The sequence below is a fragment of the Carassius auratus genome, chromosome 6 (assembly GCF_003368295.1).
Source record: "Carassius auratus strain Wakin chromosome 6, ASM336829v1, whole genome shotgun sequence".
Lineage (NCBI taxonomy): Eukaryota > Metazoa > Chordata > Actinopteri > Cypriniformes > Cyprinidae > Carassius > Carassius auratus.
Window position 1 is genome coordinate 27,799,382 of NC_039248.1, and position 19,239 is coordinate 27,818,620.

At 38.1% G+C, this 19,239-nt stretch overlaps 1 protein-coding gene across 2 annotated transcripts in view; it reads right to left on the reverse strand.

Moving 5' to 3' along the window:
* Nucleotides 1-19,239, reverse strand: part of LOC113105123 (protein FAM19A2-like) — a 75,070-nt gene that overhangs the window by 11,752 nt on the left and 44,079 nt on the right. For both annotated transcript variants that reach the window (XM_026266253.1, XM_026266251.1), the window contains one exon: nt 13,561-13,673. In XM_026266253.1, the coding sequence (XP_026122038.1) occupies nt 13,561-13,672 (112 nt within the window). In that variant the 5' untranslated portion in view covers nt 13,673. The remainder of the gene's footprint in view (nt 1-13,560; nt 13,674-19,239) is intronic.

Here is a 19,239-nt window from a genome sequence, read left to right on the forward strand (position 1 = left end):
CGCAATTATCGCCGACGTTTAACTCCTCGTGACTGAACAAAGGGCGCCAATTTCTTTTTTTAAACTAAAAAAAAAAATTTGTGCACGTGCCTGGAGAAGCAGAAGTTACAATAGAACACGACTTGGTGGCGCTCAAGTCTTGCCGAGCACACATAAGTGATACCTATCTACAAAGAGGAAGTAAGTAGACAAAAAAGATGCATCGAGGCAAGATGAATGTAGAGTTGCTGGTCCCACTGGTGTCTAAACACAAAGGGCTTGATGACAAACGCGACAGCGACTCCCGATAATAGAATCTCGATAAGAGGGAGCTTTTATGGAGAGGATTTGCAGCTCAGATAGGATTCGATGTGTACCAGGTATTTCTGTTTTTCATTAAGCGCCATCTAATGTCAGGGAGGGAATTTGAATTTGAATTTGAACACACAAGACATTTCGAAAAACACTGGCGATAAGCACGTGCGATAATCGTCCTGGTGTACACGATGCTTTAGTCAGCAAAATCTTTTTTAAATCCTACCAACCGTAAACATTTAAAGGTTAATGTACACACACACACACACACACACATAAATGTCCCATGCATCTAACCTGTAGACTAAAATTTAGTGTGAAGACCCATCAAAGCATCAAACTTCTACAGCCGATTAAAAAATAAATAAATATAGAAGCTACATTTGTAGATGATTATGGGTGTTCAGTATGCCGTTCAGTAAACTACATCGGGATGCACATTACTAGCACATTCTCCAAGTTGCGCAGCAGGAAATGAGTGCACTCTTTTTCCTCGACACTGTGATCAAGCTCACTTTCACTCCGTCTGTCCTAACACTTATTACTCAGTGCGACTGCAGTGAAAAGAAAGAGAAATGCTTCTCTCCCTTTTTTTTTCTTTGACCAGAGAGAGAAAGTGAAGCAGAGTGGCAACCCAATTACCATACCATCGCCATGGCAATTTACAGCAAGTCACTTATGAAATTGTTATGAGGCGATAAGAGAACTAGCCATCTGCGGGCTGCAGAAATGGAAGATCAAACGCTCTGTCTCAATGCCACACTGGTTACCTGATCAGAAGTATTTTGGTGCGGGGAGGGCCGAGAGGGTCTCTAAAAAGTCTAAATGAATAGATGTCACATCAAATGTTCTTTACAGGGTCAGATCTTTGACACAAATACACTGTTTTTTTTTTTCTTGACACAAGACATACTCTGATAACCAGCGAGCCGTGGAAAGCCTAGACTGGGGCGATGACAGCAAATTTGCGCCTGTAAGATACGGCCGTTCAGGTTCTGCAGAAAAACAACAACACCACACAAACACAGCTAAAGTACCTCTGTGGTTAGCGAAGGCTAATATGAAGTCAACACTCCCAAACAAGAGCGAGTCTGGGCAGAGGTCCAAAAACCTCATGCTGGTGTTAACAGAAATTGAAAAGCACACAATAGAAACACGCATGAGTACCTGAAATTGATAACCATTTGCTTTTGATGGTAGGAACTATACTGTACTGTGTATTAGCTGTCTAGTCTGAGAGTCTTTGGCTGTGTCAGCTTAAATTTGAATTATTTTACCCCCCCCCCACCCCTGGAATTATTAAATAATTAAATTAATATGCATAACACAATTAGATAATGTCACAATTTTTTATTAAATTAAAATGTAAAAAATAATCATAGAAATCTTACCAGGGAGGAGAAAGAATAACTAATAATAATCATAAATTGTTAAGTTATTCTAATTTTTTTATTTAATATTTTAGTTCATTATTCATTCATTAATATATAACATGTCAATTAATTCATAAATGGAGCTATATATATATATATATATATATATATATATATATATATATATATATATATATATATATATATATATATAATTACATAAAATGGCACAATTTTTTTATTAAAAAATATTTTTTTATCATAGAAAATCTCACCTTTGAGGAGAAAATATCTAATAATAATAAATTATTAAAATATAATAATATATTAAATAATGGATTTCACTATATCAAACAGAATGTCCATTAGTACTGCAAATGATTTTATTTAGCATTTTTTTAATAATACACAAAATTGTAGAATTGACAGACTAAAAATCTACATTGCGAAATTGGTATTTCCCTGTTTTTCTTCTTTTTTCCTGGTCTTTGATTGACCCTCTATGTTTTGCCAATACATATTGTTTATACTTTTGCTAAGAACAAGTTCAAGGTACAGTCATTTAATTTCTTCCGCAAATAAACATTACACCCCTTTAAGCACAAGTCAACATTATTAATAAATCCATTTTCGCTGATGAAGCCTCGAGACATCACCAGTGGCATCATAATCATTTAACAGAACTGGAGTTGTTCACTTTCCATTGTTTCTCTTTAAAAACAAATTAGTGATCTCGTCCTAATATGTGAGATCACCATAATGCGATAATCAGCAAATCTGTATTAACATGAATGCTTAAACAGTTTAGAAAAATATTACATTCGCAATCTGGGTCAACACGTAACCACACCGCTTAATGAGGCAGGGATAGTGATTCCAAAATACTCCACAGATCATTGCTTATCATTCTCCCTCTGTAAATATCATTCATCATGGGGGTATCCATTCGAAAGATCTCCCTGGCTCTCTTTCCTTCCCCTGCTGTATCCTTTTCCAGACACAAGGGTGCACATAGTGGTCAAGCCAAAGGTCTGGTGACAGATTGCTGTAGCTGACAGATTCAGAACACATCGGCCAAGGGCTCAAATGAACCTCTGTCCCAACACCATCCATCTCTACATCGCACCATTAAAGGCTGCCCCTGATCAATTGTGCTCCCTTGAGAAACCACGCACCTATCTCAGTCAATGCTCTCTGAATGTTATTACATTTAGGTTCTTGTGTAAAAGAGCAACACCATGAAACTAATAGAGTCGCTGTCACCATTTGACACGCACTTGGCAAATGGTGGATAAAAGTAAAGGTGAGGAATACTGCTCTTACAGCATTTCAGAAATGGCACGAAGTCTGGAGAAAAGCAGTAAGAGTTGGGATTACGGAACTTTAAATCCATTAATGGCATGCAGATACATGCAAGAAGATTTTGAACTTATAATAATTTAGCAAATTGATTGTTTAATTATGACTAGCAGCTATTTTAAATTGACTTTTCAATGGCAAATATCTAGCAATTTAGCTAAGTGAACCATGGCCACTATAATTTAAATGTATAAAATGAAAATATGAATGCACTAAATAGGATAGGATATTTTATTAAAGATCAATGACACTTTGATATATAACACAAAGACATTCAAATAAGTATAAAGGGCTGTATAAAGTGTCTGTGGGACACTGTATGACATAAAACAGTTTAAATATTATTATAATTAAAAGGTAAAGTAATATTTCCTTAAATAAATAATTCAACAAAAAAACATACTGTATGCTGAACTTAAAATAAATGTAATATGTACTAAACTAAATCAATAAATAATAAATACAATTATTTATCAAAATATTTTTAAATAGAAAAGGATGTAGGTAGGTTCTGAAACTAACACAATGGAGAGCTAATATTTCTATTTATCACCCAAGAAGGAATATAGCTATTGACCAATTATTTTAGGCATATCACCATTTATTCATTTAGAAGATAGTTTTACCCAAAGAAACTTGCAAATAAGAAATACAAATTATTTTCATCTTAAGGTGGCAGTAAGCCGTGAGTTTTGAGAGGTGCTGTAATACAAAGTTCTTAAACACACTGTATACTCTTTAGCAATAGTGCTTAAATATACATTTTAAAATATATATCTTAGCCCTGGATTCTCCGTAGTTTATTCAGGGAGAATTCAACTTTTCACACTTCTGAGACTTTTATTACACCTGCCTGTCTGGGTGTTCTTCTTTTGTTTTGCTTTCAAGATGATAGCTTCAATATTTAGTTACTTTTCCCATCCATTAGAGAAGCATCCAAGGTCAGAAGCTTTCCTGAATAGCATTCGCATCACAGCATCTGACATTATTGGAAAATGATGGAAGTAAAAAAAATGAAGGTGTGAAACATAAACGCATTGTTTATAAAGGCTGCGGTTTAATATTACAGTACGGTGGATTCTAGCCAGTCCAAAAGTCTCAAAGCTGATAAAATAAATGAAATTATCATATAATATCATAGCAAACATATATGCACAAATACTGCTGAAATGGACAACTTTAATAGCATTTTTTTTTTGTTATTTTAGAGCTTTGTTCAGTCTAATACCTCCATGAGCAGAAAAATCATTGTTGGTTTTCCCACGTGTTCATTCATTCCGAGCACATCCTGCCTCTCACACAGTCATGTTTGCTCTAAATAGCATGCTGTCCCCACCCTCAAAGTGTCAGTAGTGTTTTATATCTCACATATGCACACGTACACACACAAACACATACACTCTCCTCTGAGCCTGCAAAACATGACTGACAGGGGAGATGTCATCACACATGCTGCCGTGGTAACAAACAACACCAATCAGCTTCCTGTGCTGTCGTCTACAGACTGAGGTGGAAAGGAAAAGCCCATGAACTGATATAAACAAACTCAATCCCATCCAGAAGGGTATCAAATATAGTGCATGATCCAAACATTACCTGGCCTTTACTAAATGATGATTTATTTGATTAAGTTTTCAAATGCAACTTTTTTTTTATTTTCGAAAGGATCTACACCTCCGAAGCCAATGCAAGTAAGGATGGTTCATCAAAAAAATAACATTTTAATTATTAAATCACCCATAACAAACACATAAAGTGTTACTTTTCCAAGGTCCGGATTAGATCGCCAACCAAAACCATCATAAAACATTCCATGACTATCTCGGACTCATTTAACTACGCCAATTCGGGTGAAGGTGAAATATTGCAAGTACTAATTGTTAATCGGCCAAATTACAATGAGTGTTGAGCAAAGCTGCCGACAGCCAGAGGTGAAATATTACAATGATGAATTCTTAATAGTCTAAATTACTTTAACTGAGGTCTGTTCAAGAGTCATTAACCTACTGTATAGTAGCTGCTGGTCATAATTAATTCACATTGAGAACACCGCATCGCTCCCCGACACTGAACATTTTGTTTTGCATAATTTAACCAGCATCTATTTTCTAGTAGCATCACTGGTCACTCTGGGTCAGCAGTCAGGAATTAGACTGCATGTAAGATATGAATGCGAAATGAATCACTGCAAAACTGATATGCGTCCAGTTGAGACGCATCCAGAAGCATGAGTTGAATTCTCAGTCTCAGACTTAACTATTGTCTCACTAAGGGACATCAAGACTGCAAGATGGAGAAAAAAAAAATTCAGGCAAACAGCACAACAATAATCACATGCAGTAATGCATGCTGGGAGCTTGCAGACCCTTAACCAATCAGTAGCACTGTTCAACAAGAAATTGTTCAGACTCTTTTTAGGCTTGTTGGGACACAATCTGAGGCAATACTGTTAGTCTAACATGTGCTATTATGCAGATTCATGGTAATTCACATTTCTAAGCAACTCTGACTCAAAAGGTTGCTGTATGCTGAATAAAATGTAATTGCAGTGTACAAGATGAGTCATCAATATTTTTGGTTCATTTCCTGGGAAGAAAAAGACATTTACAATTTAAATGGGCACTGTATATCTGCTCTATTTTAGGAGAACCCTCACATACAGATGTTCTCTGAACAAACTGAGAGGCTTATGGTGTAATTCTGCATCCAGGGGTTACAATTATTTAAGGCATATGAATAGAAATGTAACTTCATCAATACAGGACTATTAATGAAGCATCAACACTGGAAATGTTTGCATTACAAACATAATTCATTTTTATCGTCGTGTCACATTGGTTGACATTGCTAAATGTGGAGCTGTTGAAAAACTGCCTTCTGAATTCAGTTGCCTCAATTGAAGTCAACATTATCAGCAACCAGAAAATAAAAGAAAATTTATTTAATCATATTGTTTTACTCACTAAAAACAAGAAACATTTCTTCTTTGACAAGGTGTACAGATGAATTATGTTCAATAAGACCAATAACTGCTGAGGCATTGCATGCTATAAACTGCCTACATGGACGACATTCAATTTCACTTGGGCCCAACTACCTATTGTGGGTAACTAGCAGAACTTTAACATGTTTGGGGTGAGGTGTAGTGGAAACTAATATAGAGAGGGAGGGAACCAACAACCCACAAATCCACAAACCCTTCGAAGCATCCCTCACAATAGATCTCTCGCCTCGTCTTCTTTAGTGAAGCATGCCTGCTCGTAAATGTCTTCCAGGATTGATATCATATTATTACTTGCACTTATTGAGTGGGTAGTTTCAAAGGGACAGTTATTAAAGCAAATATCTTTAATTTACGATCTGGGGCCATCAATCTGTTCTGGTAATAACAGCAAGGAATTCCTTATTAGAGTTGAGAGAGAATTATTGAGTTTCCTGACATATCCTCAGCTGGGTGAAAATATAACCATGCTCAAACCATGAAATGTGACTCTACTGGAGGTGTGCAAATGAACCGTGAGAAAAAAGAATAGTCTGCATTATCAGCGCCGCAGTTAACTGAGTGAAATCCAAAACTCTGATTGAATGTCATCATGCAAAGGTATTTGTGTGCATTCGAAATCAATTAAAGCGCTTGTTTCCTTGTTTAGCCTTACTATGGAATATTGCTTTCAATATGATCAATATTTCTGACATCTAGTAATAAAAACTGACAAGCTATATATTAAATGGTATACTAAAACTAAAGGTATATTACAAACACTCTTTAATAAAGAAAAAGAAAGCTTAAACCAACTTAAACTAAACTAAAATCCAAACAAAAAGAAAAATACTATAATTAAGAATGTACAATCCGTTTTACATTTACATATTGTATTTTTTTGTTGTTGGACAAATCTTACTCAGGATCTTAAGTGAGCTTCTACGTAAATATATTGTATACTAATAATAAAAGCTGGACAGTCCAATAAAATATGTTTCATGCAAAGTGGGTCTTGCAAAGCAAACACAGACTTGGGTCTTCACCTTTAAGTAGAAATGCATGAGGCAATCTTGCATGAGATTCATCCCCCCAAAAAATCCAAAGCTGAGTTATTTACAGTAATTCAGCCAGAGGATGAATAAACCCCACCTGTCACACATTTCGTCTCTAAATTGATGGCGAAAATTGCAGGGTCCTAGAACATATGAATGTGAGACTTTAGAAAAAAAAATAAAACTGCAGTGAGTAATTTTAAAAGCTTCATGATGCCGATGTTAACACGCTGTTCTCGGCACTGCCCGCTAGACCGCTGTCAGCACTTCCCTGCTAATTGCCTCCATCAGTTAAAATCATTATGATCCCCTTTTATTCCAGACCAAAATAGAAAAAATCATGTTGCTCGGAGTCACAGACTGACCGTCAGGGAGCCTCAATGGCTACTAATGAGATGCTACTCAAGGGTGAAGCCTTATGTATGAGCAAGGATTACTGTGTGAAAAGTCAGATGAGCTATAATGACAAGAAACTAGTGCTGGAGGAACACAAGCTCACTTATACAGACTATAAAAGGAAAAAAGGTAAAATTGTTAAAATAGTGCTTAATATGTTTCAATATGCTTGCTTTAGCTTATATACTTGATGTTTCAGTCCAGTTTGATCACACTTTGTCAAGCTTAACAATTACTATTTTCCATATTTGAAAATAGTCATTTTTATATCAGCACTTTTTACAATGGACAGCGTTCAAAGCAGCTCTACAGAAAAAATACTGCTGTAATAACAACATGGAAGTTCATTATGTAGAGACCAAAAAATATCTACAGTATACTGTACTTCTGCTTCAAAAGTAGTCACCCTCTCCTCGCCTCTGCACAATTCTGGATGTTTTTTTAAACTGCTGGCTACTTTTCCTTCACTTCTTTCACCTTGTCAGGCAACAGTCATCTACATTTATTACTTAAATGTCCCATCCAGTACTTGGGTCAAACCACTTTGAGTCAAACATTTATACCATGTCTGTCTGTCTGTTCTATATTATCTACTGCATTTTATAATATCTTTTAGCATCTGTTTATCTGTAAGTCTATCTATATATAATATCTATCCATATAATCTACAAGTGTTTAGTATCTATATTATTTATCTAAATACTAACCGTCTAATCTAAATTACCTTGCTAGCATATTTTACAGTATCTATTGTATCTTATAGAATACAATCTGTATCCATCCATCATCCATCTAATCTATAGTTTATTGTACATTATAGTATCTATTATATATCTACCTAATAGCACCATCTAAACTATAGTGTCTATTGTATCCTAACAGTATCTATCTATCTATCTATCTATCTATCTATCTATCTATCTATCTATCTATCTATCTATCTATCTATCTATCTATCTATCTATCTATCTATCTATCTATCTATCTATCTATCTATCTATCCGTTGATCTGTTATCTATCTACAGTACAGTATCTATCCATCTTATCTATTGTATCTATCTTACATATATCTAATTTATTGAATCATACAGTATCTATCTATCTATCTATCTATCTATCTATCTATCTATCTATCTATCTATCTTCACCACCTCCTCAAACATTACACATGTTTTTAGCCCAGTGCGCTGTGAAATGTGTTCCACGAGGAGGAAACACTGACCTGCCCTGCAGACACCAGAACGTCACAGTCCGAATGTCGAGATGTCTTCCTCCTCTCTTTCCCTATTACTAGTTATAGCACTGAGGCATGCATCATTTCCCTTGTAGACATGCGAGCCAACTCTAGGTTGAAATACAGCTGTCAGGGTCAAGCTAGGCAACATGTACGACAATATGGAAATTACTTTAAAGATGATTCTTAAAAGTGAATTTAACTGAACAATGCTGGTAAGAAACCTTATGTAATTTATAATATCAACGAAGAAGACCTATAATACCTGCAGTGAGGTAATGTCAAGAACCTCTTGTGTAGGTACTTGATACTGTACTTGTTCTGGTGTAGTTATGAAATCTACCAGCAGGGGCTAATTGCATCACACGGAGAGACAAGCCTTGACGATTTAATGTCAACTATTATTTATTTAGACAAAGAAGGTGTGGCGAGTGGGGCGGGGCCGAGAGGCGTGGGAACGAGGAGTGAGGCCAGGTGTAGTGATTGAAGATGAGCTACACCTGAGCCCCACCGCTAGTATCGAGTCCCACGTAGGAGATGGAAGGATATAAAACTGGAGCGACGACCGCGAAGGACGAGAGAGGACCAGGCCTGGGACATTACTTTATGTTTTGGTTTTTATTTATGCGCACCAGTCGTCCGTGAGGGGCTGGTGCGCCGTTTTGTATTTACTTTTGAATATTAAAATGAGTTTTGATTGTGCGCCGGTTCCCGCCTCCTTCTTCCCGATGAATATGGAGATTTGTTTGTTACAGTGGTGCCGAAGCCCGGGAGAAGGAGGGACGCGCTGCTGAAGATCCCTCGCCGCTGTGGTGAATCCGCGGTGCCCTCGAGCTGGCGAGGTGTGTGCCGCCATGGACGCTCGAGGCGGTGGGCTGGAGCGAGTTGCCGGGGACGGGCGAGCTTGCTGCCGACCGCCCACGACAAGGAGGGGCGGCTGCCGTCCGTGAGGGAGCGGAGGAGTCGGCGCCGTTCGCCAGGGGGCCGGAGCCTGCTGCCTCCGTGACGGAATCCGGAGGGGCAGGGAACGGGGGACTCCTGCCGCTGCCCAAAATCGGAGGAGCCGTCGCCGTCCACCGGGCGGCGGAGGAGTGTCGTGCCGTCCGCCGAGGGCCGTCCAGTGCCACCGCCGGGCACCGCGGAGGAGATCACCCAGCTGGTGGAGGGCCGAGCAGCAGTGCGTCTGGGAACCGGATTTTTTTTTTTTTTTTTTCCTCTCTCCCCTCTCTCGTCCCTGTCGCTCCTCCTTCCATCTCCTTTTCTCTCGCCTCGTCTGTCCTACCCCCAGGTTCCCGCAGGTCCCCGTGAGCGGTCTCCCCCGGAGGGAAGGGGGGGGGGGGGGAGTAGAGCGCAGTCTCGGGAGTACCCCCCGGCCTGCGAGGGGCGATGGGGGTATGTGGCGAGTGGGGCGGGGCCGAGAGGCGTGGGAACGAGGAGTGAGGCCAGGTGTAGTGATTGAAGATGAGCTACACCTGAGCCCCACCGCTAGTATCGAGTCCCACGTAGGAGATGGAAGGATATAAAACTGGAGCGACGACCGCGAAGGACGAGAGAGGACCAGGCCTGGGACATTACTTTATGTTTTGGTTTTTATTTATGCGCACCAGTCGTCCGTGAGGGGCTGGTGCGCCGTTTTGTATTTACTTTTGAATATTAAAATGAGTTTTGATTGTGCGCCGGTTCCCGCCTCCTTCTTCCCGATGAATATGGAGATTTGTTTGTTACAGAAGGTAATTAAACAAATGCGAGCATTAACGTGTAGGTGGGTATGTGCAAGTTAACCTTGCAGTGTGAAATATTCGGATGATCTCATAGCCTTTTTAATTCAATTCAGTTTGGAGCCGTATTTCATCTTATCATCAACAGAACATTCTTCCAGAAACAGTTACATCTCTAACTTTATGACCTGCACAGTGTATCACTTCAAGCCCTGTATCTGAAGAAAAGAGACCAGCTGTCAGATTAAATCTGATAATCAGCTCTTGCAATGTGGTTTTCACGCCTCCATTATTCCAGCATGCGTTGCAGAATCTCCCCCTGCAGCTACTGACTAACAAATCAGAAAGTGCTTGATTGCTGTGTATTAATATAGAGACGCATCTATTTAAAGAGAAGAGGAGGGAAACATTCCATCTAATCAACAGTAAGAGATGATCTTATTGCTCTATGATTTTACACGGATGCAATGGCTCCTTCAAGATCACCCACATAGGACAAAAAAAAAATCATCTCAATTGTTTCTTCTAGACAGCACTGAGTTTACTTGATGAGCAAATGGAGTTTCCCAACATGTTCTTTCAGGGCCAAATTATCAGAGCTATTATTGGTATAAATGCCAGTTTTACAGTTCTTACTGTACAGTTTTCAGTAGTATAACAGTAGCTCAACTGATTTCAAAATAGTGTTGCTTTTCCAATAAGAACTTACTCTTTCCAACAACTAGTATTTTTTGCCAAAAAGTGCACTGCACATTTGTTTTTTTGTCTTGTTCTTAAAATACACCTCACCAAATTGAGTGTCACCAAAAAATGACAATGGGTAAGAAAAAATGTAATGCATATTGTGTCATCTCAATATTGTGTGAAAAATAATGTAAACAAATTTTATGTACATTATTTATTTATTTGTGTTTATTTTGTTTTCAAGTTAATATATTTAAATAACTTAATAATTAAGAAAATTAAGAATATTACTTTGCAGTGCATTTTTTTAAGCAGCATCCACAATAAATATCTGAGACAAAAACAAAACAAAAAAAAACACCTTGAAAAGATCAACATTTAAAATCACAAATTGGCCATGTTTATAACAAGACCTCCAAACCAACAAGAACTTCAAGGCATTTCGAATAATTTCTAATTATAATTATAATTTTTTTTTTTTTTTTTGAAGTTGCCAGATTTTCATCTGCTGCCATATCTCTCCCAACCTTACCGAGTCTCTCTCACTCTCCCTCTCATGACTACCTAATAAGTCCTGGCATTGCTGTTGTCCCTGTGGTGTTATTGGGCTGATCTGTGCTCTCTTAAGGGTTTGCTGAGAGGTTGACTCTCTAAAGCAGCAGGAGGCCCACACTCCTCTTAAACAGCAGGGCTAAAGAGGTTTGTTTACTGGGTAACACCTTGGCCTGACCTCCCCGAGCCGTTGGGAGTTACTCTGTGATTAGTTCTGTGCTAGCCTGGAGCCGAAGAACCGGCGTCGGGTGGAAAGCCACTCTCTTCCCACCACAGGGTGAATGAATGGCCAAATCACGCTGTAATCAATCACCCTTTCTACCTCCGACATACCGCACGTATACACATCCACCGGGAGAAGGATGGGGCCTCCTAAACTTGTTGCTATCTTTGTCACTGTGCCTGAAAAGCTGCATGATTTTATTTAGAGTCGGCCTTTGACTCGATAACAGGAGATTAATTGTCGCTGTTGCTTCGCTTTGTCCCCAATGGGTCTCTGTGGCTTTCGGCGCACAGAGAAAGGATATACTCAGGTCTGTGTGTGTATGTGTTCAAGCATGACTTTCTCTTTTCACTCCTGGTTGCTACTGTTTGCCACTCGGCCCCTGTGGATGGGGGCTCATTATTGCGATGTGTATTCACATCTTCCACCTTTTGCCCAGGGTTCTCCTTCTCTTTCACTTTGCTGCTTTCTACTTACAATAAGATTTCTGTGACAAGCCTAACACCTTCTCCTCTGGCGTCGCTGTTGGCCTGAAACTGGGCTTCACTGACCTAACTCTGCCCTCCCATCAAGACAAGAGACTTCAGAAAGAAACATCACAAAATGTATTTTTACAGTACTTTTTACAGTGCTTTTATATTTCAGTGGTTTCTCCCAGACAAGAGTGATGGGGTTAAAAAGGAGATCTCTGCAATGGCTTAGGGCTGCATGATTATTAAAATCTATAATTGTGATATGGCTTAATGCAATGATCAAATCACAAAGGCAGTGATTTAATTCAATAAACACATATGCTATAAAGAGAATCTTTAAGGGCTCCCGGTCTCTGCCAAAATAAAAGCATGATGTTTTTATGGTTTGAAAAAAGATTAAGTATTAAATATTAGTATTGTCATTTTTAAGTAACCTCATGTAACAATAGTAATATTTTTTATTTCATTTATTAATTTAATGATAATCATAGTACCGTAACTGTTTATCAGTTGTTGTTATTTTAAAAAAGGATTGATATTGTGCAGCCATACAAACAAGCACAGAAAACCTGTGAAGAAAAGTTTTTTTTTATTTGAATGATTTTCTTTAACTGCAATTAAAATTAGATTTTTTTTTTCTCTAAATTATGCAGACCTTATTTACAATGTTTGTTACATTGTTTATATAGACTGCATGATTTTGAAAAATGATTTGTTAACACAATTATCACATAAACCTATTATTCACCTTCTTTTTATAGCTTCATCTTGCTTTGTCAACCATTTGTGTCTCTTTTTAATTCTCTGAAAGATATCTGAAAGAAAGAACCATAATCGAGACCTCGAAAAAATCTCTGGAGCTTAAAAAGAGCAGCATTTGGATATTCTGCAGATTCTTCCTGCATCTCCAACATGAGAAAACAAGTGCGGATCTTTTCGTTTGTTTTTATTCAAGGTAAAGCCACATGGAACATCATTTATCCACAAGGTCAGATGGGTCGTTTTGAAAATGAGTGGCACAAGGTTTTTTAAAACTCTAGTACAACGAACAGCAAATACTCTCTATGAATTTCCAGGAAAAAATGGACTTCAGAAACTGGAGGTCAAGCTCATTCAATGCTACACACAGCAGCCAAGTGGACAAAATCTCAGCTGATACCCTGTTTCCGCTAATGCTTCCTATTAAAGTTCATGTGTATATGTTTGCATGCAACTCACCAATATGGCTGCGATGTGTTGAGGCCAGACTCAACTGACCCCAGAGAGACAGCAGACAGATGCCCAACAGCAGCAATCTCCTGCCCACACGCTGCAGCTCCCGCTCCCGCATCCTACAAACACACACACACACACAATACCTGTTTAAACTTAAGAGAAAAAATTAACATACGACTTAATGACATTTGGGAGAAAACAGTCAGTAAACAGCTAATTTATTTTGAATACACAATCAAACACATGGAAATAAGTACTGTGGTTTACTAATCCTATCAAATTGTAAAACTATAGTACTTGATATGATGGAAACTGGGGCTAGTTGTCACAAAGGCTGTAATCAGAGGGCAAGCAAATTATTAGAATTATTTTCTTTAAATCAAAGACATTGCAAGTGATAAAATCAGATTTATGTGTCCAGACATAACCAACTTGTCAGCATGGGCTGCTTTGGTTATGATGCAGGTGCTCCCATATTTTTTAATGAGGCTTTCAAAACAGATGCATCATCATAATCTCCAAATAAGCACCCGTTGAGTCACAAAACTCAGCGATGGAAGTGGCTGGGATATATTGTAATGTTCTGACTTCAGCTTCGTTTGAATCCAGTATGAATACTTCTGGCATTTCAGAAGCCAGCGGTTTTGATGATATCATTGCGCGTTAGAAGTGTTGCAAAAGATGACTTGGAATCTGATTTGAGCAGCCAGAGCATCTAGAATGAGACGCATATGTAAAATTCAGATTTAAATCCAAATGTAGTTAGAATCAGATTTGGAAAATTCAAGTTTCATGAATTTTGTGGCTGTCCAGATTTGAAAAACCCATCTGGATATGAAAACAATAACAACAAAAAGACTGGATATTTTCTAAACGTATTCAGGCAACAGTATAATACAGGTAGATTTTAACAAAACAATTTCATACAGTCTTAAATTTGGAAAAGTTGTCAGAAACATTTTTTTAATTATATAATTCATCATTCAATTTATTACTCACAATATTTGATAGCCAAAACAGTGGTTTGATATTTATGAATGTTACACTAACATTTTTATTGTTTCATCAATTGTATTACAGTCCAAAATGTAACTGAAAAACCTGTTATTGTCGTTGTGATAACTTCATATCATCTCATATCGTGTAGATTATCAGGGCATGTTGTATCAAAAGGTCATGAAACGGCAATTTTGATTTCTAGTTGACTTAAATGTAACACCATACAACTTTTCTGAAGGGAAACATTCTCATTTTACCCTATTTGCCAAACAAAACATTTTACAGTTTCCTCTAATTGGCACAAACACCCAGAAAATAGCCTATTTGCCATGTAAATGTCAGACCAAATATCCCACTTTATTCTGAAATACAGTCAGCATGGTCAAACGAACGACTCGGAAGCACAAAAAGATCCATAAATCCTCTAAAAGCGAGATCGTTTAGAACACTCCAGACACGATTCCAAACGGCCATTAATTTCCTCAAATATCAGCCATCCTTCAAATGCGTTAGCGAGTGACACCATCTCGCTCTTTGGCGGTGGTCCGCTCTTGTCTGGAAAACACAGTAATCTTGATATACTATCAGAGGCTGCAGGCCAGTAATTCCCTCTCTGTCTTTGAGGGGTCCGGAGAGACCAGAACACACAAAAGCAATCATCGTGCCACCACGCCAAGCTTGTGTTCTGATTGTGGAGGGAGGACAACAGCAGTATCACAGCCATCTTTTCATGTCTTTTGCCAGCATCCCTCCTCAAATTACAGCAAAGGCGGGCTTCATATGAGGGGCTGTGAGTCTCCGTCTTTGGCAGAGACTGTGCATATGTTCAGTATTCAGTCTGACTCTGGAGGTTTCTTTGTCCTTCATTGTTTTACGCTAAAAGAACACTGGTTTGGTTTTTGTGGCCACAGCAGAAGCATGTTAATAACCCAATTTGAGGATTTGATTAAGGCAGGGGTTTTATGAATCAGTACTATTGGATTTGAGGAATTCTGGTCTGCATTTTGCAAGCCAAAAAAAAGACTTTAAACATATTAATGAACAGTACATCAATATATATATATAGTAGAACTACAACAGACTCTAAACTTCTAAGAGAAACAAAACAGTGAAGAACAAACACGCAAAAAATGAGCTTTTCCAAAATTGATTAGAAAACGCAAGTCTTTGCACACATTCAGAGCCTCATAAGCATCATTTATCAAGCCAACGTCTTTTCTTTCCATCTTTCCCTCGTGCTTTCTTCCTCCCGCCCATACACACAATTAGCCTCTCTGCCCGCAATAACCGCACAAAGCCGATGGGGTTCACAAGCTTATGAGGTCGTTGACAAGTCACTGGAGTTGAGGTATTGAAAACACACACTGTAAATAGCTGACGTCGCCCTGCATGCACCCAAAGGGCTTGCGCGTATTGATTGAAGAGAGACATGGGTAAATAGGAGCCAAAGAGGTCAGAATGTTTTTTTAACAAACCCAAGTGTGCAACAGCCCTTTCCTGAGTGGACATGTTATGGTTTAAGGGCAGAGCAAACCTTCAATTGCATTTAATCGTGTTAAGAAACAAACAATGTAGTCTTTGGCAAGCTCTCATGTCATCCAATCAAATCCTCTGCTTCAAAACACATGGTTTACTATGGGTATGATCGAGGTATCTTGTTATTCATTTGGTCAAATAAAATATTATGCATGATATGCTGTAAGGTGCATTATATACAATGCATAAACAGTGAATGTATACAATATTGTTGAAATGTTTGGGATCGGTAAGATTTTAATAAAAAAAGGTTTAAACTTTTATCTAGCAAGAATGCATGAAATTAATCAAAAGTGACAGCTAAGACAATACAAACTGTTACAAAAGATTTATTTCAAACAAACGCTGTCGTTTTCAACTTTCTAATCATCAAAGATTACACAAAAAATATGAAGCAGCGCAACTGTTTTCAACATTGATATAATACAAAATATGTCTTGACTAGCAAATCAGCATATTAGAATGATTTCTGAAGGATCATGTGACATTGAAGACTGGAGTGATGATGCAGAAAATACAGCTTAGCATCACATGAAAAAAAATTACATTCTAAAATATATTCAGACAGAAAATAGCTATTTGAAATCATAATCATAATACACTACACAGACAAGTATAGTATACTTTTTAAATGATCCAAAATTCATTTTTCCTTTGTGGACCCACAATTCTCTGCTACCTCTAAGGTAGTATGACTCACTGTTAAAGCATATAAACATAAACCAGAGGGAGAAAAGAACCAACAAGTTATTAAGCGGCTTCTCCTCTGACTCATCATCTGTGTAAAATACTATACACCTAAGGGACACCAACAACAGCAGCTGATTGACAGCATTAAAGACACCAATGAAGGCATTTTATAAAATATTCAAAGAAGAACATGCATTAAGAGTAAAAGTGCAATTGCCAAACCACTCAAACGCAATAAAGCAAGTGAAGGAAAAAAAATAACTCCTCCACCTGTTTTCCCCAAGAAGAGCGAATCACTTTCAAACGAGCAATCCAGCCCACCACGGCTGGCTAATTAGTCCCTTTGGAATGCCCCTCGTGCAGATGGCAAGATGTCTGACATATTTATTTTGGTCCTTCACGTCAAATCTCTCCTTTCTCCAGTTCTCAAACTCACCCTCTTCGTCTGAACGGAGGCGGTAAATGCATTTAATCCTGCAGATGTAGAGTCATGCAAGTTCTCCAGACTCGCTTGACCTTGCTGCGTGGATGTAAGTGCGCTTATACGAAAGAAGCGAAGAGAAAACAAAATTACAGAGCCGCCCAGGTAGGCGCGTTTCCCCACAGGGCTCGAAGGAACCGGGCACGCGAGGCACACGTCTGCCAGCTTGCCAACCGCAGGAGTGCAACTTAAGATCTAGACATCTGCTGGGTGAAGTGGGGAATCAAAGAAGGAGAAGGTCTGAAAGGAAAGAGAGAGGGATAGAAGTGTACAGCGGAAGAAAGGAGGGCCTCAGGTGTATATATGGGTCCACAGCAGCATTGATGGGCCTTGACAAGCAAGAGCCAGGAGGGGAAAACAGACGTTTGGGCACTAGGCAATTTCCACAAATAGGATTCAAAATGGTACTGAATTAGTTTCCTTTTTCTACAAATGCTCACTCAAACGAGGTACTTAACATTAGCTGTTTTATTTTCTATGAGGGACCCTATGAGCTTGTTGTTCAATTTAGGACATTTGAATATAATTAAAGCGATAGTGATTCATCAAATTTAATTAATCCCATGGAAGTCAAAGGGATCCTAAAATGTATAAGTTACTAACATTCTTCAAAATATCTCCTTTTATGTTCAATAAAAGAAAGTAAGTCTTGCTTGCTCAGAACACCATGATGAAGAGTAACTGATGACATTTTAAATATTTGGTTGATTATGCCTTTAAATGGACTATATATATATAAGAATGGATAACATGGCTGCGAATTTGCCTAAATTAAGCTTTCACTTCATAGGAGCTAGTCTACTGTGAACCAAATGTTCTATTTTCTTGAAAGGATTTCGACAACAAATCATTTTTAAATACTAGATCTTTTGTTTCTTGATGCTCCAAACAAAGAACAAGTAAATGAATGTGGACAATACACAAATATATTTATCCAGAGAGCACAGACAGTATTATTATCCTTGAATCAACAATACGACAAACAGCATCAAAAATGTGTTTGTCTTGAAGTTAATAGGACAACATATGGTGGGCAGAATGCATTTTCTGACACTGTCAAACATGTTAAACAAACCTTTTGGTTCAGTCGCTGTGAAAACTTCTGTAACAGCCAATATGGAAACTTCAAAGCACAGCGTTTGATGACAGTTGGTGAAATCAATTGCAATATGTGAACATTTTTACAAATGGATTCGACTGTATTTGAGTTCAAACCAATATACAAAACAATAGCTTTCAGTTGTCATTGTTTTAAAGGAATTAAAGTGGTGCAAACTGTTCGGCTTAAATGTTCATATAGCATAGTTAGCTAAACATCTAATATAAAAACCTATAGATGACCCGACCTCTATTTACACATAAAATGCATGACATGCAGAAACTAAGATTGTTCTCTTAGTTTGTACTCTGGTTCTGATTCAAAGGACGACTGATGCTGTATGGTTTTTACTGACTGCCAGGTATGCCATACTCTGAGCAACTGGAGCAATTTGTTGTTAAAAAAAAGAGAGAAAAAAGGAGAGAGAATGCAATATAGATAGAAGGAAAAGAATTCTGCAATCTGCATGATTACACACCTGTATGAATGTCAGAGTTGAACATCATTTTCCTTGCAGCCTCAAAACAGGCTTTTCAAGAAGTGGTTGTTAAAATACAGGGAAAGCTAGTCGAAGTCTTGCATATCTCGTCTGTATGTCAAAGCATAGACTGATAACCTTCTTGTATTTCACCGAGCTGAGAATACAAAGGGTTTCTTTGTTTTTCCGGGTGATCTTTCCACTTCATGGCACAGCAAAAACTCCTCACAAATACTCCTGTACTCTTCATTTCCAGATGAATGATTTCTGCACTGAACCACTGAAAATCTGTCTTTAGTCTGCCTGTGAATGTGGAATGATTTTCAAAGGTGATGTGGTCGTGTTGGTATGAAGTGGTGAAACTAAAGACATGTTAGCATCAAGTTGCCTTATCTTCAT